This window comes from Herpailurus yagouaroundi, unplaced genomic scaffold, assembly GCF_014898765.1.
Source record: "Herpailurus yagouaroundi ecotype Mexico unplaced genomic scaffold, PumYag 162, whole genome shotgun sequence".
Taxonomy (NCBI): domain Eukaryota; kingdom Metazoa; phylum Chordata; class Mammalia; order Carnivora; family Felidae; genus Herpailurus; species Herpailurus yagouaroundi.
Window position 1 is genome coordinate 12,653,593 of NW_024412403.1, and position 24,426 is coordinate 12,678,018.

Below are 24,426 nucleotides of genomic sequence, written 5' to 3' on the forward strand. Positions count from 1 at the left end.
CCTACATATGTATTGCTTATATTTTGTTTCATGATTTCTCCTTACGTATCTGTTTCACTTTTTATGTTGTTTGTTTTGATTATAAAATTTTTAAAAGTCCTAGTCCTCCTAATAAGGGGTCCTCTGTCATTTGGCTTTGTGTTCCCAGCACTTGATATAGTGCCTACCATTTAATAGGATTGTGACAAATACTGGTGGGATGAATAAATCGGTGGACGATTTATGCCACACTTATTATGAGCCCAGTACCTTTAAGGCTTGATTATTGAGTTTTCATTCTTGTACTTATCTTACCTTGAAAAGGAGGCTGTCACAATGTACACAAGTGTGAGAGATGGGCTTCCTCATAATTCTGTGCCTCCTCATTGCTTTTTAATATCTGGCATTATCAATAGACTGCTTCCTACTCTAGTGTTTGGCACTTATTAAGAGACTTTGGAAACACACTCGAGATACTTTTCATTATTTTATATACTTAAATAGTGACTTTTTAAGGCTCCTGTTTTCAGTTGGATTTTATTAACATTTTAAGTCTCTACAATTCTTCAGATTACCTCAGGAATAGAAAATAAGGGCATTTGCCATTTTTATAATTCTGCCACCCCTACAGTACAGCAGCTGAAATTCTTTGAAGACCACTCATCATCTCTAAGTCTTTTTTTCCAAACCTTCTTCCTCCTCTTCTGTGTCTCCTAAAATGGCATGTCTGTCTCTGTTCAGTTATTGGCCTTACCTGTCACAAATGATTTTGTTGACATTGACAAATATTTACTTCTTAAATGGTCCCTCTTTTTGAAAACCTGAAATTGTTAAACCTCCTTTAGTACTCCTTTAAAAAAGAGAATATAATTCTTACTGTTAAAACTCGATTCTCTACAAGAGCTGCTTAAAATATTCTTTAATGCTCTTCCTTTTTGTTTCTGCAGCAGCCAAGACAGTATGTGTACAGAGCTTATGTATATTTTCAGTGGTCTTGTGTCTCTAACTAATAGATGCGAATTCTCATGTATTAAGTATACTAGTCTGAACTGAACTAAGATCTAACATCTGAACTGCTCTTTCTTTTCCTTTCTCTGGGTTCCTTTTGGTTAATTGCCTGATAATATGAATGGTGAGTGTCTTTTCAAATACTGTCATTTGTATATGTCATCACATGGAAGAAAATAACATTTTAATTTTCAAATTACCGTCACTTCTATAAGGGATGAAAATTACATATTGCAAATGAAAGGGTTTTTTTTTAAAGGCCAGAGTTTGGTGTTTTGTTTTGTTTTTTCAACAGTCATCCAGATCTGTAAGATCAAAAGAAATCTTCATGGTAACTAACACGCCTAAGTAAACTATGTGCTCATTAAAAGTTACGATCAGGAAATGCAGGCTTCCGGTTATGGGAATACGTCACGGGAATGAAAGGCACAGCATAGGGAATATAGTCAATGGTATTGCAGTAGTGTTGCATGGTGACAGATGGTTAGCCACACTGGTGGTGAGCACAGCTCAATTTATAGAGTTATCTAATCACCGTGGTGTGCGACACAAACTAACGTAACGTTGTGTGTCAGCGATACTAAAAAAGAAGTTATAATCAACTCACTGGAGGAATTGGCCTGAGTTTATTATTTTTATGATTTGTATTTACATCGGCAATAAAATGAGCTAAGATATACGAACTGTAGTTCACATTTAGTATTTATTTATGAACTATGATTATAAATTTCTTTTTAGGCCAACCCTTCATTCTTAGGTTCAGTTTTAGTTTTAACTACTAGTATAAGTTATTGAGGAGCGATTCCAGTCTTATTTTTCTACACGTTATTTTTCTACTGTCGAAGTACTTGGAAGTTTTTCTAAGAGCATGTGAGTGGACCGCATCTTCCTTGATCTCCCCTGCGGCCCCCCCCCCACCCCCAGTCCCATCCTTAGTGCTATAGGTTACAATGTAGGAAGTAATTTCCTTGTTTTAAGTAAGTACATGTCACTTCATTTCCTTTCTCGTAAGCAACGTTAGACATTTACTGCTCTTGATGTTATTAGTGAATGCGTTTGTGGTACTGAGCTTTTTCCACGTTTTTGTGCAGAACTGTTATCCAGAAGGAAAAGAAACAAAGACATCTTGAGCCATTTTGATATGATGATTTGATACTCAAAGTAGAATGATTAGGTCCTTTTTATTGCAGTAAGGTCAGATAAAACTGATTTAAACTTTCAAAATGCCTACTGAATAAAATCAACGATATTTGGAACAAAAATCCATGCTCTTTTCTTCCCCAACAGGCTGGAAAGTTAAAAGATGGTGCTCGTTCTGTTACTAGAACGATTCAGAATAACTTCTTTGACAGCTCCAAGCAAGAGGCCATAGATGTTCTACTACTGGGAAATACTCTAAATAGTGACTTAGCTGACAAAGCTCGAGCACTTTTAACTACCGGAAGTTTGCGCGGTATGCGTACTTTGTATTTTGATTACTTTATGTTATTTATATCCCTTCTAATAGTCCAAGGAGTAACTGTAAATTTATTTACATAAACATTTTTTAGATCAAGCTGATTAAAACAGTTTGTGGAGGAATTTCCATCGAAGTAATTTTTAAAAATTGCATTCTCTAAAGGAAGTTCATCTCTTTGGAAATGTTTTATCATCAGTGGTATTACTAAGCTCTAAAATGAGGCCCATGCAAGGCAGGATTTCATAGAATATTCAGCTAGTGCTTTGAATAGAGCATTCACTACCTAGTTATGTAGACAACAGTTGCTTTATTCAGAAAAACAGTGCCTATATTAGTGATTTTGCTAATTTCCAACCCCAAATTTCTATAACTTGGTCTTCCCTTACCTTGCTATTGTTTGAATGAGCATTAAATCATATTAGATAATAATTTAGAATATTGCTTATTTTTAGACACTATTTAATATGAGACATAAATATATGGCTTTCAGGGTGGCTTTTTAACTTTCACGGAGTCTTTTATTAAAATCCAAAGAAGTTGAGCTCCTGTCAGTGTGTGTGTATTTAGCATCATCATGGGAAAACTCAACATGCACTGTAGAACTTAATGAATTGACTTCCTTAATTCCGTATTTTTTCTGTCTTCACTTTTTTTTTTTAGCACTCTGAACATTTTTACTTCTGTTATCCCCAACCAAACCTTACAGTTTCCCTGTGCGTGTTAAGAGAAATTGTTCCTCATCAAATAATGTATTCTTGGATAATTACTTGGTCAACTAGGTTATCGTGGATTCTTTCAGAATTGTGCATGGTGCTGTGGGTAGTTGGGTACAGTTGGCTCCTTGGGGATCTAGGCCCCGGGGACTGAGGCCTACTAGAGCTCTAAAAAACCAAAGTCTGATCTTAGCTACCACTTTTAACTTCAGGCTTTCTTCCTGGCTCCCAGCACTAGAGACTTGGCTGATTTGCATCTTGCCACTTCCTTCCACCTATGCCTTCTTTGATATGGAGGCATTGCTAAGCAACAGTTGAAAGTAAGCAACTGAAGGAAAGAAAAGGAGAAGCGAGGAGCTTAAGAATTCCCAAACCTGATTATCAGTTTTCTTAGTTGCCTGCACATGTTACTGTGTGTCAAAAGCGCCTAAAAAAAAAGTACAGTCAGTTCTGCTCGAATGCTTGTTCTGAGAATGGGAATTTGTTCCACCGTGGACGCTCTGTTAGGGAACATTTTGAGCATAATGCCAGTTCTGCATTCCTTTATGCATGGTCTCACCCGGCAGAACTGAGACGGGTAGAAATACACAAAACACGCACACACATGTGCATACACTTCAGACCTTTCTCTGCTTCCATTCACCAGATGTGTTATGAGACATACCCGTTCACACCTGGTGTTACAAATTTCCATCCCAATTCCAGAAGACCCTTCTTCCATCATTCACAACTACAGTTGACCCTGGAACAACACAGGGGCAGGGACACTCACCCCCCCACAGTCAAAAATCCATGTATAGCTTCTAATTCCTCAAAAACTCACCTACCAATAACCTGTAGACCAGAAGACTTACATAAACAGTTGATTAACACATAATTTGTATGTTATGTGTATTATGTACTATAATCTTACAGTCAAGTAAAGTGTTAAGGAAGAGAAAATATGTTTGGAGTACTGTATTTACCAAAAAGGAATTCACGTATAGGTGGGCCTGTGCAGTTCAAACCCGTGTGTTCAAAGGGTCGGCTTACCTGTCAGCTGCCATTCTCCTCCTGCCCACTTCTACAAGCAAACTTCAGGTCTTTTTTCATGACGAAGTGCCATATTTAAGGAGTATTCAGACACCTCAAGCCATTTAACATCTGAAACCGTACTACTGTTTTTACTAGGGTCTCATCTGTTTTGGAGTGTCACTGCTAAAATTTGGGAGTGTTGTCCCCTAACCCCATTTTCCCCATAAGCTCTGTGGCTATGGGAATCTGTACGGTTTTGCACTGCATGGTGATTTTTGTGGAATGCGTATGTTTTGTTACAACTGAACTGATTGTACTTAATCAGCCGAGTCCCAGAAAGAATACTAGAAGATGTATATTAGGGTCCTCATGTGTTCAATACCCTCTAACCCCTTGGGTTTCTAGATTCATATTGTCTCTCACACGTATGTGGGTGCGCACACACACACACACACACACACACACACACACACAGGAGCAGCTTGAAAAACAGGCCAAGGACCTCCTGATTGTGACACTCTGGACATCACTGAGTCACTGTAGGATTTTTCATAGATGCAGACGGTTTGCGTCAGGTATTGTCACTTATTTTTAATCTCTGGTGTCTTATAGCCCTCAGAAAAAATAATCAAATTGATGTAAAAGAAAAAAGCGAGGCCATCTTAGAATGTATTGTCATAACACTCTAGATTTTAATTGTAACTTGTTGTTTTACTAATGATTCTTTGTTTTCTTCTTGATGCATCCATAGTTTCTGAACAGACATTACAGTCAGGTACAGTATAGAAAACCAATCTGTAAATAAAAGCAAATTTGTCTTTATTTTTCTGAAGTTGATATTGTAAATCGACAAAGCCGTATAAATGGAAACTTTCTCTTATTTTGCCCTCAGTTTCTAATAGGATAAATTAATACCTTGTTTGAATCTGAGAAAAAAATGTTTAAGTTTGAGAAAACAAAGTACTTCGTTTAGGAGAAAATACATAATGCTGCCTGTCTTCTTCTAGTAAATGCTTAATTCTAATTAAATAGAGCTCATCCAGTTTTAATTTCACCTTTATATTTCAATGAACACACATTGTTAGTATTATACCTTACTTTTACTAGGCTAATGGTAAAAACCCCAGTGTGACTATTTTGGATTAATTTCAGAGTACTACCTGTGATATCTATCAGCAGTGTTTCTCACACATAGTATTTGAAAAACAATGACTTATTTTTTCATACTGTAGATGAAATACTTTCTGTAACTGTAAGACACGCACTAAAATGTGATCTGAACTCTTTTAAAAAGCGTCAAAATTAGTAACAAAGTTAGAGTAAGTGATTCGGACCTAAAGATCGTTATTTTTCTTGCCTTTCCTATTCGTAAGAATCCTGTGCCTTCATTTTCTGGACAAGGTTTATGAACTTGTCCTTAAACACGGACATGTGGCAAAAGGAACAAAAACGGCCAAACGGCAAAATTTCTTGCCAGAAATTTATCGGAAAAAGACATCTTTTCTTCCTTTTACTGAAGATTTGGTATCTTAAGATTTGTTTTGCTTAGTTACTGTTCTGAACGTTTTGAGAAACTATTGGTTATTTTTGTGAAAAGTTTGGAAGAGGAGGGTACTTGGATGTATTTTGAGTTATGTAATGAAATCCATTTTCTGAAACGATATGGCATTTGGGAATGGACATCTGTTTGAACACGGGCTCATTTCTGCACATTGAGGTGCCAACCAGTTAAGAATAAGCTAGAAAATTTTTACAACTTTTTATTCCATTTATAAACTGATCTGACTTAATTCACACAACATGGCCGCATGTTTTCACACAATTCATTATTTGTCTTGCTGAGTATTTTAGGCTGTTAAATCACGATAGAACTTGTATTTTGATATAGAGTGGATCACAGAGGCTGTTTTCATAGTAGGAACAGTGGCAGTGATTTCACTTACAAAGACCATGTCATGGAGAATGATGCGTTAGGTACGGCCAGCTTCCAGTTAACCGCACCAACAGACCAGAACAAACCATGTGCTTTCATTACCACCTGACACCTTATACGAGTAGTCACATCAAATAGGAAGAGGGCTACAAATCTGCGTGTCTGCTCCTGGGAGCAGCAGGCATGACCTTATCCACATCAGCAGTTCCCTCAGGAGATTCACGGGTCACACTGTTTTCCTTGTGATACCATAATCTGCCTTTTTACTCTAATTCTCTTGTGTATCTTGGTACCCTAAAACAATAAATAATAATCAAATCGTGTATTAAAAGGTGAGAATCATTGTGATTTCCTTTTCCTCTTGCCAGTTAGTTGCCAAGTAAGTGTTTATTCGGTTTTTAGATTGAGGTCCTATTAAGGTTCTAGCCACGTTAAGTGCCAAAAATTTAACCAAAGAGAAGTGTGATTGAGAAGGAAGCTAGATGGTGGTCAAAAAGTATGCACGTAAGAGACTGAGGGCCCAAATGTATTGAGCATTCATTTAACAGTGATGTGTCGAGCACCTACTGTGTCCCAGACACTGTTCTAGTCACTGGAGATAATGTAGTAAGCAAAAGAGACCACCATTTCTGTCCTCAGGAGCTTCCGTTCTTGAGAGGGGAGACAGACAGTTACGGGATAAGTAAATAAACACAGAGTTTGTAAATGGTGACAAATGCTATAGAGAAAAATAAAACGAGGAAAGGATACGGAAGGTTAGGGACAATGCAAATTCTAGTAAGATGGTCAGGAAAAGCCTCACTGGGAGGAGGTGAGGGAAGAAGGTCTCGGGCTTTGGAAACGGTCCGTGCAGAGGCCTTGTGGGAGCAGGCTGGCATCTTAGGGAGACAGCAGGGAGTCAGCAGCTGAGTGGCGAGTGAACAGGGAAGAGGTAGCAGATGAGGGCAGAATGGCAATGTGGATTGTGTCAGGCCTTGCAGGCCATTGTTGCGGACTGCAGCCTCTGTCTGCGTGAGTTGGGAGGGATCTCGTAGTGACTTCACTCTCCGACATCTCGTTATCGTCCATAATTAGTATTTTTGTCCGGGAGCCATTCCTTCTCAAACCACCTGTCAGTAGTTAGAAGCTTAAATGTAAATGGTCTTAAATCTTTTTGTTTGGAAATAAGGTTTATCTTTTCACCAGCCTTCAAACTAAAGTTATACGAAAGTCAATTGCTATGTCCCTAAAAATGTATAATCTCTAGTTTTGTACATTATAAGATGATGTACCCCTTCATGGAAAAAGAACTGTTCTGCATGCTGTATGTTGCCGCAATAATTTTTACTTCGGCTATTGTATCAAGTGCCCGTTGTTTTCAAAAATTGTGTTGGTTACTTGCATTGTGCTGGACTGTGCATGTATCTTATGCTTGTTTATGCTGCTGCTGCCAATTGTCCTTGCCCTGCTTCGTTTCTCAGGTATAAAAATCGATTTCTAAAAGTGGTTGCCCGCACCTAAAACTCTGTGGTGTTTTGTTTTTGATTAGCATCTTCCAAAGTACTAAAGAGCATGTGTGAGAATTTCTACAAGTATTCAAAGCCCAAGAAAATTCGGGTATGTGTTGGAACCTGGAACGTGAATGGTGGGAAGCAGTTTCGCAGCATAGCTTTTAAGAATCAGACGCTCACCGACTGGCTTCTTGACGCGCCCAAGTTAGCTGGCATCCAGGAGTTTCAAGGTTTGCTTTTTGTAACAGGGATTCACCTAATAAATCCTGTGACTTACTAATCTATCAAACAAATGTAACACTTCATAATATGCCTTACTCTCAAAAAGAAACTTGGCTTTATAAGTATGAAGGCCAGACCTTTAAAGGTAACTACACAAGGAAGAAAAACTAGTTCTGTTTTTATTCTTTTAAACTGACACACAGCAAGCTTATTTTGTGAGTGGTAATTTTTTAAACCTAGGATGTTCCATTTTTCAAATCTAGTTCGCTGTTTAACTAAGCAGGTAAGAAATATTCAGGGTAGATTAAGAAAAATCTTTCAAAACTTGTTGTAACACGTGTTGGCACTTGATAATTTAGCGGTACGGATTTTTCTTTATAAAACCTGGGTCGTCATTCGGCCACCAAGCTCTTAACAGCCCGGACCAAGCACTGAGCTGATGATGCTTTTAAGATTTTAATTAGGATTATGAATGTGGGGCCTTCTTCTTTGTTTTAAAGTCACTTTGAATTCCTTTCTAAAATAGTACACATCTAGCATGTATCATGAATAAAAGCGAAGTGCAGGGGTACCTGGGTGACCCAGTCAGTTAAGCATCTTGACTCTTGATTTCAGCCCGGGTCATGATCTCATGGTTTGTGAGCCCACGTTGAGCTCTCCCTGGTCAGTGCTGTCTTCTCTCTCGTTCTCAAAAATAAATAAACTTTAAAAAAAAAAGTGCATAGGAAAAAATGTGAGATGCAGATTTTCTTTTTTTAGTTATCTCTAATCAGTCACATCTCAGACCCTAAGGTTTTCCCCAGACTTTTATTGAAATGATCTTTTTCACTTACATTGAGCCTACCTTGAAATTATAGTTGTTGTTGTAGTAGTGATAATATTAGAGTAGCAGCTAACACTATAGTTCTCTAAGTACTTTACATCTATTCATTTATTTCCTGTAACAGACCTACTGCACAGATACTATTATTATTCCAATTCCACAGATGAGGAAACTGAGTCACAGTAAGGGAGGCAACCTGCCCAGGCTCACGCAGCCTGATTGGTAATGGCAAGTCAGGATTTGAACTCAGGCAGTTTGGGTCCAGCATCACTGGGTCACACTGTGGCTTGTCTGGGAATTTGGGCAAGTTGCTTAGGTTCTCCAAAGCCTCAGTGTCTTGTCTGTACTAAAGGGTAAAAATAATCTGTCTTCTAAAGTGCGTGGTAAACGAGTTGATGCATGTATAATCCTTGCACGTAATAGCAGTCAATAAATATTTTTGTTATTTTTCTCAGTCTAATACTATTTATAGGCCCTTTCTAGCTACTTCTCCTTTCTGAGTCCTTGGCCACCCAAGTCCCCCTGGGCCGCTTATCTCAAGTAGCTTCTGTTCTCTTTTCGTCCTTGTCTATTAGGAGAGAGCTAATGGCTGGAACAGAGGGGTACATCTTAACCCCTGCATCTCTTTTAATTTTCTTGGATTCTTCCACGTAGGACATAGTAAAAAGGTCAAGCCTCTAGTTTTCAAATTTGAATGTGAAAATTCCTGTGTGTTACCTTTTAATTGGAGATGATTTCTCAGTCACTTTGTGCCTTTTCTGAAGAATCCCTTTACTCCCCCTTTTATTCTCTTCAGCTTTTGCAAAGTGGCTTGCTTCTCTGATGCCCATGTGCAGTTTAGCAAGAGTTCTTTCAAAACGATTTCTGAAAGGACTGAAGGATCTTCAGAAATAAGTCTTTTTTTTTTTTTTTAAACGTTTATTTATTTTTTTGGGACAGAGAGAGACAGAGCATGAACGGGGGAGGGGCAGAGAGAGAGGGAGACACAGAATCAGAAACAGGGTCCAGGCTCTGAGCCATCAGCCCAGAGCCCGACGCGGGGCTCGAACTCACGGACCGCGAGATCGTGACCTGGCTGAAGTCGGACGCTTAACCGACTGCGCCACCCAGGCGCCCCAGAAATAACAGTCTTAAAGAAGAAAACTTAGGAGGCCTGAATGGAAGCTAAATTTAAAGTAATTTTGTCCCATTCGTTGGTTTTGCCTACAATTTGAAGTTGGTTAAACATAAAACACAGAAATGGACTTTATGAGGTCTGGCATTGATCTTAGTTGGACTGGGTGGGGGCAGGTGCCGTTTGACTAAAGCTATATTTTTAACAGTTTTTCTTGGATGCTTAATTGTAGATAAAAGAAGTAAGCCAACTGATATATTCGCAATTGGTTTTGAAGAAATGGTAGAGTTGAATGCTGGAAACATTGTGAATGCAAGGTAAGCCGGTAAGGTCATTTTCTAGTTGAGGGACATGGAAGGCAGATAACTAAGTAGTTGTTACAAAGATAGATTGGGATAATATACGTACAGGTGCTTTTTAAACTGTAAAATAGAATTCTCAACCTCTCTGGTCTTAGGATCTTTCTACACTCTTAAAAATGTTGAAAATCTTAAAGAATTTTTGTTCATGTGGGTTATATCTCTAGATAGTACATTAGAAATTTAAAAATGAAAATTTCAAAACATTTAATTCTTTAAAAAACAATAAGCCTATTACATGTTAGCATAAATAATACATTTTTTTCCTGAAAAGTAGTTATTTTCCAAAACAAAAGCGTCCTGAGAAGGTTGGCTTTGAGTGTAGTTTTGCACATCTTTTCATTTCTGGCTTCAAACAACTGAATTCTCACATCTACTTCTGTATTAGTCAGTTACAATGTGTTGTTTTGCTTGAAGTAGATGAAGAAAATCACATAAATAACGTAGTTGGAAATGGAAAGAATTTTATAGCCTTTTGAGATTTCTTCTCTGATACTACACCAAAGCTCAACAAGCAGTTCCTTAAAGGTTAGTTCAGGAATCTGGACTAACCTTATGGAATCTGAAACCATAGCAATGAACTATTTGTGCTCTATTATACAAGAATTCATTGGTCTATTTTTTTATCCTTGCGTGATTTTGAAACATCATGTATTGGTCATTTTGAAAATATTAGTTCACTGAGTTATGTCGATCTTCCAAATCTTGGCACATTTCATTATATCAATGCATGATATTGATTAGCCTCATTACTGATCTCATCAGCAAATTCTTCAAATGTTTGGAAGCTATTAAGTTCTCAGTAGCAGATACACATTTTCCAAAACTTTCATTTTTGCTTGAAAACTCAAATGTAATCATTGGAAATAAATACTATTGGTTGTTTCCCTTAAAAGGCAGGTTCATTTAAAAGAATGTTTGTCAGATAACCCAAGTCTGAAGAACCATAGTCTGTCTGTCATTAGTCCTTTCAAATAAAAATGGTTTTCCGTGAAAAATGGTAGCAGTTCAGCTCTCTGCTCAAACAACCAAGTGCTTCTCCAAACATCACACTTCAATATGAAGCAGAATGGGCCTTGTGCATATTTCCTGTTCATCACAGATATGACTTAAGGATTGAGCTTTGATCAGATTAATGACATTTAGAAAACGATTAATAACATTTCCTGCTTCAACAGAGATATTCTTATGTGAAATGGCATTTTTTTTAACTCCTAGTACATGGCGGTAAAGACTAATGAATCATCCTAGTACAGTTCGGTGCTGGATTCATGTGAAGACGTCAGCCATTTTACTCATTGTTACTTTTGCACCATTGTGCAAATATCCATCCACATCGTGCAAAAGGCAAAAAAAGGTCTTAGTATTATAAAGATAGTTTTGACCTCATGGGTTTGGGCGAGTCCCAGAGGTGTTCCCAGACCACACTTTGAGAACTGCTGTTCTGAAGCCTTATTACAAATGCAAATTACTTAAATGGAACTTAAAGCTTAAGTGTTTTATTTTAAGAAAGTATGCTTGCTTTTAAAGTTGAGCAATTGCCCATCTTTTGTGACATTTTTAAAAAGATTTTCAGAGTAAAATTATGAGCTGAAATAGTATGAGATAGTCATCGATCTTGCAAATGACATTTTTTTCCTTAGCTTTATTTTTTTAATTTTTTTTTAAAATCTTTATTTATTTTTGAGAGAGAGACAGCATGTGAGCAGGGAGGAGCAGAGAGAGAGGGAGACACAGAATCCGAAGCAGGTTCCAGGCTCTGAGCTGTCAGCACAGAGCCCGACGTGGGGCTCAAACCCACGAATTGTGAAATCACGACCCTCATGAGCCAAGGTCGGATGCTTAACCGACCGAGCCACTCAGGCGCCCCTTTCCTTAGCTTTAAGTAAATAACATTCACTCAGGGAAGTAGAAGAGAAACGCAACTGCATTCATTTTGCTGATTTGAATCTCTTTCCTGAAAATACATATTCAGGTTTTAAAATAGAGCATACTCTTATTGTTCCTGGTACCAAATTGTTCAATTGATTATCTGTCTAGAGTTTAATCAAATTATTCCTTAGTAAACTGGTGATTATTTCATTTCTTTAACCAGTATCTGTTGAGCACCTACTCGAGGTGCTAAAGATACATTAATGAATAAAACAAAAATCCCTACCTTCATGAACCTTCTATTCTAGTTACAGTAATTGTAACATGTAAATTACTGGCATGCTAAGGTGCTAAAGATACATTAATGAATAAAACAAAAATCCCTACCTTCATGAACCTTCTATTCTAGTTACAGTAATTGTAACATGTAAATTACCGGCATGCCTCGGAGATACTGTGGGTTCAGTTCCAGACCACTGCAGTCAAGCAGATATGGCAACAAATCTAGTCAAATGACTTTTTTGGCTTCTCCGTGCATACAAAAGTTAAGATTACCCTATAACAGACTGTGCAATAATAACATTATGTGTAATAGACAATGTACACATCTTAAGTAAAAAGTACTTCACTGCTAAAAAATGCTAATCATCATATGAGCTTCCGGCTGGTCATAATCATTGACCGCAGATCACTGTAACAAATATAATGAAAATGAAAAAGTGTGAAACGTTATTAGAATTATCAGAATGTGATATGGAGACATGAAGTAAGCAAGTGCTGTTGGAAAAATGACACTGATAGGCCTGCTTGACACAGGGTTGCCACAGAGCCTCAGTCTGTCAAAAACAGAGTATCTGGGAAGCATAAGCAAGCAAATCACAATAAGACAAGGTATGCTTGTATGTGGTGTGATAGAAGACGGTAAATGGACCAGAAAATAAACAGAGGTAGAGGGCATCAGGCACGTGGAGTTGCGGGGCTGGGGGGCGGCTTGAATGAATGATCAGGGTAGGGTTCACTAGAAGATGACCTGAGAAGTAAGCTGGATAAGGAGATGAAAAGCCATCATTCTCTTTTCAGAATCCGAGTTGCGGTGGGGGGATTCTGGTAGGTAGAGAATCCATGTGCTGGCTTTGTATTTTGGAGGTGGTGTGGCGGTGTTAGATTAGATAAATGGGCGTGGTGTCATGTTCAGGCTTACCACTTATCGTGTGTGTGACCTGGAACTATGAGAGACACTCTTTGGCTCTCCTTTAGAGTTTGTTGGGGGTTCTTCGGAGGCTCAAACTTACTACACTGAAAATTTATAAAGACTTCAGCATTTATGCTACCTTCTTTGTATGAACTGTATTTCAGAGAAAATAGTTGAGAAAAATTCTTTATAGAGGAATTCTAACTTAACTACAAATGCCTATGGAATGCTGAAATTATAACATCAACATCACGCAACCCCTGATGAAATAATGGCAATGATCGGTAGATGCTAAAACCTTAGAAGGATTAACGGGGGGACTTTTCATTATAAAGACTTGATTAGAGGGGCACCTGGATGGCTCAGTTGGTTAAGCGTCCGACTTCGGCTTGGGTCATGATCTCACAGTTGGTGAGTTCAGGCCCCATGTCGGGCTTTGTGCTGACACCTAGGAGCCTGGAGCCTGTTCCAGATTCTGTGTCTCCCTCTCTCTCTCTGCCCCTCCCCCATTTGCACTCACTCTCTCTCTCTCTCTCTCTCTCTCTCTCTCAAAAATAAATAAACATTAAAAAAAAAAAAAAAAGAGTTGATTAGATTGCCACAGTCTGAACAGTGGATCCCGTGTCACAGCACAGAGATTATGTACTTCTGCTTTGATGCAAGTCTGACTGCACTAACCATGAGGTTATTTTTGCCAAAACAAATAAATAACTTTAAATGAGTTTCTTAAGCTTCTGCATTAACCAGTGTAAAGTAAATATGAGAGTTAGAGGGACAAGTGAAGATACTATGAAGACACATCTGTCAAATCCAGACTGTTGAACAGTTTACGGCAAATGGCCCAACTTCTTTAAAAAATAAATAGTATTTGAAAGGGGATGAGGTGGGGAGGGTTGAGGGACTATCAAAGATTCAAGAGATATAACAAGCAAATGCAATGTGTGGGCCCTATATGGATCCTCTTTTAAAGAAATCAACCACGAGAAGACATTTTTTTAGATAATTAGGGAAATTTAAATACGAACTGATAGTGTTAAGGAATTGTGTGATGATGACATCGTGATTATGTGAAAATAAAAATGCCCATTACTTTAGATGATGTGTAGTGAAGTATGTATGGGTGAAATGGCGTGTGTCTTGGGATTTGGTTTAACACATTCTAGGTCCACGCGTGCGCACGTGCGTGCGCGCGCGCACACACACACACACACACACACACACAGTGGGGGAGGGGGTTGGAAGAAAAAAATGGCAAAATGTTGATAATTGTTGAAGCTAGGTAATAGGTAGAGGAAAAAGTACAGCTTGAGATTACTCAAATGGTGAGCACTCGTTTCATAAGTAAGCTCAGGTTTTCTTTGTGAAAGAGTAATAGACTTGGAAGTGTGGCGATCTTTTGGCTAAATTTCAGGCTTTTCTTTTTAAAGGAAACAAAAACAGCTTACATAAAGATGTCAGTGTTGGTGTGGATTTCGGGACTGTTGGTAGAATTACTAGATTTGGGTATATAAAGATGTAATTGACAGTTGTCTTGTAAAATAGGCTATTTTGTCCTTATCTTTTAAAAGATTCCCTTTGTAATGTTTTCTGGTAGCACAACAAACCAAAAGCTCTGGGCTGTGGAACTGCAGAAGACCATCTCCAGAGACAACAAGTATGTGCTGCTGGCTTCTGAGCAGTTGGTGGGCGTCTGCCTGTTTGTTTTTATCAGACCCCAACACGCTCCCTTCATCAGGTCAGTGACCAGGGCGCTGTACGCAGGCTCTTTCCCACCCTCGAGTAGCCAGAAAAAGACCTGGAATGTGTGTTGCTTCAGGGAAACAGTTACTCATGCATCTTGTTCTTAAATGTGTTTTTGATGAAAGAGTCACCGGTCATTCCGTCACACCGGCTCACAGCCTTGTCCTTGAACTACAGCTGTACGTTTGTGTCCTAGACCTTCCTAATGTCTTATGCGCACAGAACTGTGTTGGCAGCTCGGATCTTGGACTCAGAGTCCTTTGTTTTAAAGGGACGTTGCGGTCGACACCGTGAAGACCGGAATGGGAGGCGCCACTGGAAACAAGGGGGCCGTTGCGATACGGATGCTGCTGCATACAACCAGCCTCTGCTTCGTCTGTAGCCACTTTGCTGCGGGCCAGTCCCAAGTCAAAGAAAGAAACGAAGATTTTGTAGAAATAGCGCGAAAGTTGAGTTTTCCAATGGTGAGCTCATACTGCTTGTTCTTGAAGATGAAGCTACAGGGTGCACTTTAACTTGCTCCAAATTCTCTGTCAGCTTTTGAAAATTTAAGATACTTCTTAGAAACATCAACGATTTTCACCTAAATAGATGCTTCGTGTGTTCTTAGTCTGGGGCCAGATAAACAGGGCCTGGCTGGCGGGGGCGGGGGAGCGGCGAGCGTATCTGAGGCAAAGAAATAGTGGTAAAACATGTTTCATATTGACCGTTTAGATCTAAAATGCTTCTCCTTGCCTCCAGGGAAGGATGCTGTTTTCCCACGACTACGTATTTTGGTGTGGTGATTTCAACTATCGCATTGATCTCCCTAATGAAGAAGTGAAAGAGCTCATAAGACAGCAAAATTGGGATTCTCTTATAGCAGGAGATCAGCTTATCAATCAGAAAAATGCTGGACAGGTATACACATACTTGCATTGAGAAGAAGAGGATCTTTTGTTATGAAACATGCTTTCCTCACTCACAGTGTTGCCTTTTTTAAAATCCCTTGGAGTCTATACTTAACTACGTATCTCTAGTTTAATAGATACAGAATTACCTTTCCTTAAAGACAGAAAAGAAAAAAGGAAGATTCATAATAACTCCCAGGAGGAAAAATATATTAAGTCTCTGTAAGACTCACTTTTTTTTTTTTAATGTTTATTTATTTTTGAGAGAGAGAGATGAGATAGAGTGCAAGCAGGGGAAGGGTAGGAAGAGAGGAAGACACAGAACCTGAAGCAGGCCCAGAGCCGTTGGCACAGAGCCTGACGTGGGGCTCGAACTCAGGAACCACAAGATCATGACCTGAGGTGAAGTCAGACGCTTAACCGACTGAGCCACCCAGGCGCCCCAAGACTCTCTTTCAAGTAGAAGAGAATACATTTTTGATTCTTTCTTTTTGAGTAATAGTGAATTTAGAATCTTAGTCTTCAAAGCTACTGTTTTTTTAATGTTTACTTATTTTGATAGAAAGTGAGAGAGAGAGAATGAGCAGGGGAGGGACAGAGAGAGAGGGAGACAGAATCTGAAGCAGGCTCCAGGCCCTGAGCTGTCCGCACAGAGCCCGACGTGGGGCTCGAACTCACAGACGGCAAGATCATGATTTGAGCCAAAGTCAGACGCCCAACCGACTGAACCACCCAGGCACCCAATATTTTTTTTTAAGTAAGAGGTGATTAAGGCCACTTGATATCATGCCTTCGTGATCATCTGACTTAAATTCTAACACTTTGGGCCCCACTTCGCATTTTAGGCCTTTTTGCCTCATTTGAGAGTAAGACATCAGACTATATATATGATTTCTAAAATCTGTCATAGTTTTGGTTTTTGTAGCTTAAAGGTCTGGTAGAGTTCCCTTATTCACATTTTTGTACTTTGCTTAATCAGAGGTCAAACAAGTGGCATGAACAAGTCCCAGGTTATTTTTTCTTACCATTTTTTCCATTCAGTTAGAAGTGTTCATCTGATGGACACAGATTTTGTGTGAATCTCCAGCATATAGTAGACATGTAGTGAATGGCTGCCTGAATGAAAACAGAACTTGTTTTCTAATAACTTACTTTATATGTTTATTTTAGATTTTTAGAGGATTTTTAGAAGGAAAAGTTACCTTTGCTCCAACATACAAATACGATTTGTTTTCTGACGACTATGACACCAGTGAAAAGTGCCGCACCCCTGCGTGGACAGACCGTGTCCTCTGGAGAAGAAGGAAATGGCCTTTTGATAGATCAGGTTGGGAAATGGACTTCTTCATTTAAATGAGCTAATGCAAATTTTATGAGGAAGAAGGGAATGATACAAATATCAAGGGAGGAGGGCTGTTTTGTTTTTCAACAAAGGTTTGCTAGAATAGAATAAATAAAATTTAAATATGAAACAGTTTTTAAAATATTCTCAGACTTGCTTATAATAATTTAATTTTTTAGTGTATTTTCTTTCCATAATTCCATATAAAGAGAAGTGAGGAAATTTCATTTTTATGAAATTTCAATGAAAATTTCAATTGAGTGCTAACGAAGGTTTTTAATTTGAATAACCAATATGGTTTGTAAATATTATGAACAGCTACTTGTCTGTTGAATTACTTATGAAACACTATTTGGCTTTTAAGTACTCTCAGAAATAAAGCCTTATCTTAATTTTTACTAAGTAAAGCATAAAGTGATAATTCAACCAAAACACCTTTCTAACTTAAAGGTATCTGGACTTCCTGCCGATTAACAAGTGTATCAGGGATCCCAGCCTCAGACAACTGAAGCCAGTAAAGCGAAGAAGCTTGCTCCTTGCTCCCCATGATCTGTCACGCGCCTGTGGTTTTATTTTTGTTTTTGTTTCATTCTGACTGCAGCTGAAGATTTAGATCTTCTAAATGCTAGTTTTCAAGATGGAAGCAAAATCCTCTACACGTGGACTCCTGGCACTTTGCTGCACTACGGAAGAGCCGAGCTAAAGACTTCTGACCACAGGTTTAAACAGTCTTGGTATTTCTAACCGTGCTTAAAATTTACTTGAAATCCATCCTTTAGTAAACATTTCTAACACATCCATCTCCCTTTATGCCTTAAGGCCTGTCGTTGCCCTGATTGATATAGATATATTTGAAGTTGAAGCCGAAGAGAGGCAAAACATTTATAAAGAGGTGATTGCAGTTCAAGGTCCACCAGATGGGACAGTAATGGTCTCAATCAAAAGTTCTGTCCCAGAAAATAATTTTTTCGATGATGCTTTGATCGATGAGCTTCTGCAGCAGTTCACAGATTTTGGTGAAGTTATACTCATAAGGTGAGTAAAATATTTATTGCCAAAAAGCAGCTCATGACTCATAGATGTTTTCTACATTAGAAATTACCTTTCTATTGTTTGAACAGCATTTGAGTACAGTAGACCCTTGAATAATGTGGGAATTAGGCACACTGACCGCCATGCAGTCCAAAATCCACTTAGAAGCTCTGAGTCCCCAAAGACTACCAATAGCCTACTGTTGACTAGAAGCCTTACCAATAATGGAAACCGTCAACTAACACATATCTTATGTGGTATATGTCTTCTATACTTACAATAAAGTCAGCTAGAGGAAGGACAATGGCGTTATGAAGTCATAAGCAAGAAGACATACATTTACGGTACTGTACTGTGTCGAGAAAAATCCATGTATAAGGTGACCTGTGCAGTTCAAAACTGTGTTGTCTGAGGGTCAGCTGTATTTTTATTTCCAAATTACAGGCAAGTCATACTATAGAAATGTTATTTCAGAGAGTTCATAGGTTTTGAAACTGAATTACGTTTATAGAGTTTAAAGCTGAATAGTGAAAGTTTTTATGAACAATTGATGAACAAAAAATATGTGCACTTTGGGACGCCTGGGTGGCTTAGTCGGTTAAGCGTCTGACATCGGCTCAGGTCATGATCTCACAGTTGGTGAGTTCGAGCCCCGCATCGGGCTCCGTGCTGACAGCTCAGAGGCTGGATCCTGCTTCAAATTCTGTGTCTCCCTCTCTCTCTTCCCTTTCCCCATTCACACTCTGTCTCTCTGTGTCTCTCAAAACTGAATAAACATTAAAAAAAATTTTTTTTTAAACATTTATTTATTTTTGAGACAGAGAGAGACAGAGCATGAGCAGGGGAGGGTCAGAGAGAGAGGGAGACACAGAATCCGAAACAGGCTCCAGGCTCTGAGCTGTCAGCCCAGAGCCTGATGCGGGGCTTGAACTCACAGACCGCGAGATCATGACCTGAGCCGAAGTCGGACGCTTAACCGACTGAGCCACCCATGTGCCCCTAAAAAAATTTTTTTTTAAATATGTGCACATTTAGGTGTGGTTATATATATCATACAATGTATAACAAAGCCCTATGGCAAAATGAAGCTGTGATCACTGTTTTATTTTACATATATATATATATATTTTTCAATGTTTACTTATTTTTGAGAGAGAGAAAGAGAATGAGAAGGAGAATGAGCCAGGGGTGGAACAGACAGACAGGGAGACACAGAATCAGAAGCAGGCTCCAGGCTGAGCTGTCAGCACAGAGCCCGACTCGGGGCTCAAACCCACAAACCGTGAGATCATGACCTGAGCCAATGGCGGATGCCCCACTGACTGAGCCACCCAGGCGCCCCACACTGTTTTATTTTTTTAAGGAGAGTTAGGAGTAAAGCAGAGTGACTTTTCCTCCCTTAGTTTAAGAAATTTGATGTTTTAAGTAATTTAAAAAAAAATTTTTTTTTCAACGTTTATTTATTTTTGGGACAGAGAGAGACAGAGCATGAACGGGGGAGGGGCAGAGAGAGAGGGAGACACAGAATCGGAAACAGGCTCCAGGCTCCGAGCCATCAGCCCAGAGCCCGACGTGGGGCTCGAACTCAACGGAGCGCGAGATCGTGACCTGGCTGAAGTCGGACGCTTAACCGACTGCGCCACCCAGGTGCCCCTTAAGTAATTTTAAGTACATTTGATTTCCAACTAACAGAGAAGGCAGCACAATCAGATCAGTCAGGAGTCATCCAGTCCAGTCTTCGTTTCTATTATTGACTTACCCATCTGCCTTTTGCAGAACCAGATGCTTCTTCCCTTGTTTAAAAAACATGTTCTTTCCCAAGTGTCCAGCAGTTCTGAAAGACTGCGTGTGTTTGAATTTCATACAGAAGGGACTTGACTCCTTTCTGTGCTTTGCATCTACTCAGTTAGGTATGTTTTGTAGATATTTGGTGGACACATCTCTGTACTGGGTGGCCTAGTCCACAGATTGAAGATAGTGTGCTTCTGTAGAGCAAGAAGCATGCGGAAGAAACCTGGAGTCCTTTCAGAGAGTAAATGAGCAGATACAGAAGAAATTGCATTTATATTTCCCTCAGATCTTCTAACAAAGATCTACCCCAAAGCTTTAAAACAAAACAAAAAAATTTCTAAAATCCTAAGGCATTCGGAAGTATATATTATAGTGAAATCTCCAGATTTACAGACGACAAAAAGCTTGGCCAAGTATAGAAAGCCAAGTTACCAGGAGCCTGATGTGGGCAGCCTAGGAGCAGGTAAGTGTCCTCGTGAGCAAATGCAAATTATGGAACTGGGCTAGAGAGAATAAAGGGTGAAGGACTCTGAGACAGGAAAAGGACCTGTCTTTATAATTCAGTCTTGAAGCGGGGCGTCTGGGTGGCTCAGTCAATTGAGCATCCAACTTCGGCTCAGGTCATGATCTCACGGTCTGAGTTTGAGCCCTGTGTCCAGCTCTATGCTGACAGCTGGGAGCCTGGAGCCTGCTTCGGATTCTGTGTCTTCCTCACTCACTCTCTGCCCCTCCCCCGCTCATGCTCTGTCTCCCTCTCTGTCAAAAATCAATTAACATTAAAGAAAAAACAGCCTTGAAGGAACTTGGTGTTAAATTGGAGCCAGAAGCTTTCCCCCAAGTGCTTGTCATCTTTAGAAAAAGTATTGGTAACAAAACAAGGTATTACCCTAACATTATAAAACCATGCATGCCTCCACAGGTGGAATATTCTGGTTGTCACACACCTTCAGGCAACCAAATTAGAATAGAAAAAGCAGACAATGGAAGTACACAAGGAGAGGACTACTGTCGCCAGTAAGGCTAAATTGATCATTACCTTTTGTTCTAGAATAAGACTATGGTTTAGGAGTGACTGAAGTCCTTTATATGTAAATAAGACATTCCCTGGAAATGTGAATAGGACAAATTTAGGTACTTATATTAATTGGGGGGAAAATCTAGACGTTTTTACCCTAGTGGGTGAAAATAGGAAGAAAATGCAGCTTCTCAAAGACCTACATATACGTATGTGTGTGTGTGTATGTATATATACATATATACATACATATATATATATACACACATATATATACACACATATATATACACACATATATATACACACATATATATATACACACACATGGATATTATATATACATGGATATTAAAACCAAAATCTCTTGTTAAGTTAAACATCCATAAGGAACACATTGCTAATTAAGGGTAGAATCAAGAAATTAGCACTGCCATATGACCACAAATGCTTTGGTACCACTGTCAAAAAACAAACACAGTAGACCCCCCCCCCCCCTTATCCATGGGTTCGGTTACCTGAGGTCAGCTGTGGTCTGGAGGCAGATGACCCTCCTCCTGATGTAGCATCAGAAGGTCACTAGTAGCCTCATGTTACATGACAGTGCCTACATCACTCACCTCACTTCATCTCATCACGCAGGCATTTTATCATCTCCCATCCTCACAAGATAAAGGGTGAGGACAGTACAATAAGATATTTTGAGAGAGAGACCACATTCACATAACTTTTATTACAGTATTTTGTTACGATTGTTCTATTTTATTCATGTTGTTAATTTCTCACTGTGCCTGATTTATAAGTTAAACTTTATTGTAGGTATGTAGGTAGAGGAAAAAACAGTATGGATAGGGTTTGGTACAATCTGCAGTTGCAGACATCCTTTGGGGGTCTTGGAATGTATCTTCCATGGATAAGGAGGGGGGGGCTATTGTAAATGTTTGGAGTCGGGGGGACTAGTGCAGCATAAGCGCAACCTTATAGTAGTGATTTTAACCTTTGGAGGAGAGATCTTCTCCATTGCCAACAGTATGAAAAAGATCCCCTTCATAGTATTTAGATAGGAATGATGTTCTGTGTCTTTCAAATGGTGGCATCTTGCAGCTTAGTAACTTAACATGCCACAGAAATTGAGTCACTTATCTTGGTCATATTTGGGTGATTGTAGAAATCTGTAGAAATCAGGCCTCTGATTTAAACAGGATAAAGTACTTGTTCCTATTTCTCTTTTTAGCCTCTTCCTCTTAATATCCATAAGCCATGCTTTTGAATCCTAGCGTGTGTGTGCATGCACGCGCGTGTGCACGTGCACATATTTTCCCCTCATCTTTGAAAAATCTGCAGAATTTCTGATCTTGATTTGTATAATCGGGGAGTAGTCCAATGTGTAAAATTATTTCTATAAATAAGACTGATAATGTTTTTGTTTTACTCTCTTTTGTGCGATAACATTATTACATGTCAGTGATCGTCTTAATTCAGAACTTACTCTAATGTCCTTTTAGTTTTTTTTCTTTTTGGGGGCTTCTTATTTCAAAATTGCAAACTTAGAGTCATAGCAAAGGCCATTGAAGTCCCAAGAGAGTAAATGGCTGTCCCCTGCATAAAGACAAGGACCATAATACCCTAAGGCACTCTGGGGCCAATCGGATATGTGTATTTTAAGGACAACTCCCCATCTTCTTTCTTGGTCAAAGGAAATTTGCTTCAGAGATGTCATGGAGACCTTGAAAATACATGGTGCTGGACTCTGGGGTCAGGAAATTTGTATTCTAGCCCTGTAACGGAGTCTCCTTGTAGAGTGGCTTTGAACAAGCCACTTTTAACCTCTGGCCCTTTTTGCCTTGTGAGTGAAATGAAGGATTAGATTAGCAGGATCACAAATGGAGGGCCACAGGGCCCTTCTTTTGACAGGCTGTTTTATTAGCATAGTATTTGAAAGAAATTTGAATTTGAAAGCTTTGAGAGGCAGAGTGCCCTCTCCAGGCCACTAGTGGCTCTACTGCTCTCCCTGTTGTGTTTTACTTCCTGGCCTCCATAGGCCTTTGTTAATCAATAGTCATTGGGCTGGTTGTTGGACTAATTATATCTAAGGTATTAATTATTTTTTGTTGTTTATGTTTCTCTTTCTTGAAGATTTGTAGAAGACAAAATGTGGGTTACATTTTTGGAGGGAAGCTCTGCCTTGAGTGTTCTGAACCTAAATGGTAAAGAGGTAGGTAGCATTTGTTGATTGTAAGCCATTTTGAAATTCTGTATCCAAAGATTATAATTTTATAGCCATGCAGCAGGATTATCTAGATGTATTTCCAGTGCAGAACTATAGAAGGCCTTATGGTGTGCTTTAATATTTATTATTTAGACTAGGTTTCTGACCAGCTTGGAATTATTTTGGTCCTCCCTAAAGATACTAACAATTGGTAACAGACTAAGAAGAAAATATGTTTACCACCCAACTTGGTTTTTATTATATAGAAATTTTGTTAAGTGGAATAGATATTCTGGCTCATTCATAGTAGGAAAGATTTCTATCGAATGAAGAAAATGCCTTATTTATAAGAAAACAAGGGAGGAAGGTACTCTTTATTCCTAAGAACTTGTTTTCTTGGCTTGGATCATGGTCCCCAGATACCTTTTTCAGGTGTAGGTAAAATAATTCCCATAGATAACAAATCCATCCCACCAAGATATTTTAGAAATTTTTAAATAGGTATTCCTAACCTGTGACTTAACATGTTACTGATGGAGGAAATTTACATCAATTTGGCCCGGAATAGTTTTATTTCCATAAAGTGCTGTATCTTTCAGTTTTTTCTGAACGCTTTTAGACACATCCTGTTTCTAAGTATACGATCACTAGACAGGATAGACTAAAATCCGGGCCTAATTTCTCCAACAGTGGGCCACTCATAAGGACTTCCCTGTGCTTCCTCTTCTGTCGCATTATTTCAACTTCCTTGGAGAAAAAAATTTCCACATATACATTACTTTTGAAATAGGTTTTATAGGGTTCTATTTGCTTGTTTTTCCTGAACGTAATAGTAATACACTCAAGCAAAAGTAAATCATGAAATACAGGAAAGTATGAAGGAAGGGCGCCTGGATGGCTCAGTCGGTTGAGCGTCCGACTTTGGCTCAGGTCACGATCTCACGGTTGGTGGGTTCAAGCCCCGCGTCGGGCTCTGTGCTGACAGCTCAGAACCTGGAGCCTGCTTCCGATTATGTGTCTCCCTCTCTCTCTGCCCCTCCCCCACTTACTCCCTGTCTCTCTCTGTCTCTCAAAAACTGAATAAATGTTAAAGAAAAAAAAGCATAAAGGAAGAAATAATGAAGAACACTAATCCTACTATTACAAAATAATTTCTCCTCACCTTCATCTATGCATATATATTAACCAATGAGATTATATATACGTATGTGTATGTATCAACACAAGTG

At 39.0% G+C, this 24,426-nt stretch overlaps 1 protein-coding gene across 10 annotated transcripts in view; it reads left to right on the forward strand.

The window, feature by feature from the left end:
- SYNJ1 (synaptojanin 1) overlaps positions 1-24,426 on the forward strand; it is a 91,148-nt gene that overhangs the window by 42,979 nt on the left and 23,743 nt on the right. For 6 of the 10 annotated variants that reach the window (XM_040484029.1, XM_040484032.1, XM_040484031.1 and 3 more), the window contains exons 12-22: positions 2,275-2,440; positions 4,925-4,948; positions 7,635-7,826; positions 9,988-10,072; positions 14,773-14,913; positions 15,190-15,382; positions 15,660-15,818; positions 16,979-17,135; positions 17,752-17,869; positions 17,970-18,185; positions 23,125-23,203. In XM_040484029.1, the coding sequence (XP_040339963.1) occupies positions 2,275-2,440; positions 4,925-4,948; positions 7,635-7,826; positions 9,988-10,072; positions 14,773-14,913; positions 15,190-15,382; positions 15,660-15,818; positions 16,979-17,135; positions 17,752-17,869; positions 17,970-18,185; positions 23,125-23,203 (1,530 nt within the window). The remainder of the gene's footprint in view (positions 1-2,274; positions 2,441-4,924; positions 4,949-7,634; positions 7,827-9,987; positions 10,073-14,772; positions 14,914-15,189; positions 15,383-15,659; positions 15,819-16,978; positions 17,136-17,751; positions 17,870-17,969; positions 18,186-23,124; positions 23,204-24,426) is intronic. The other 4 variants (XM_040484036.1, XM_040484039.1, XM_040484030.1 and 1 more) reach the window with 2 other exon arrangements.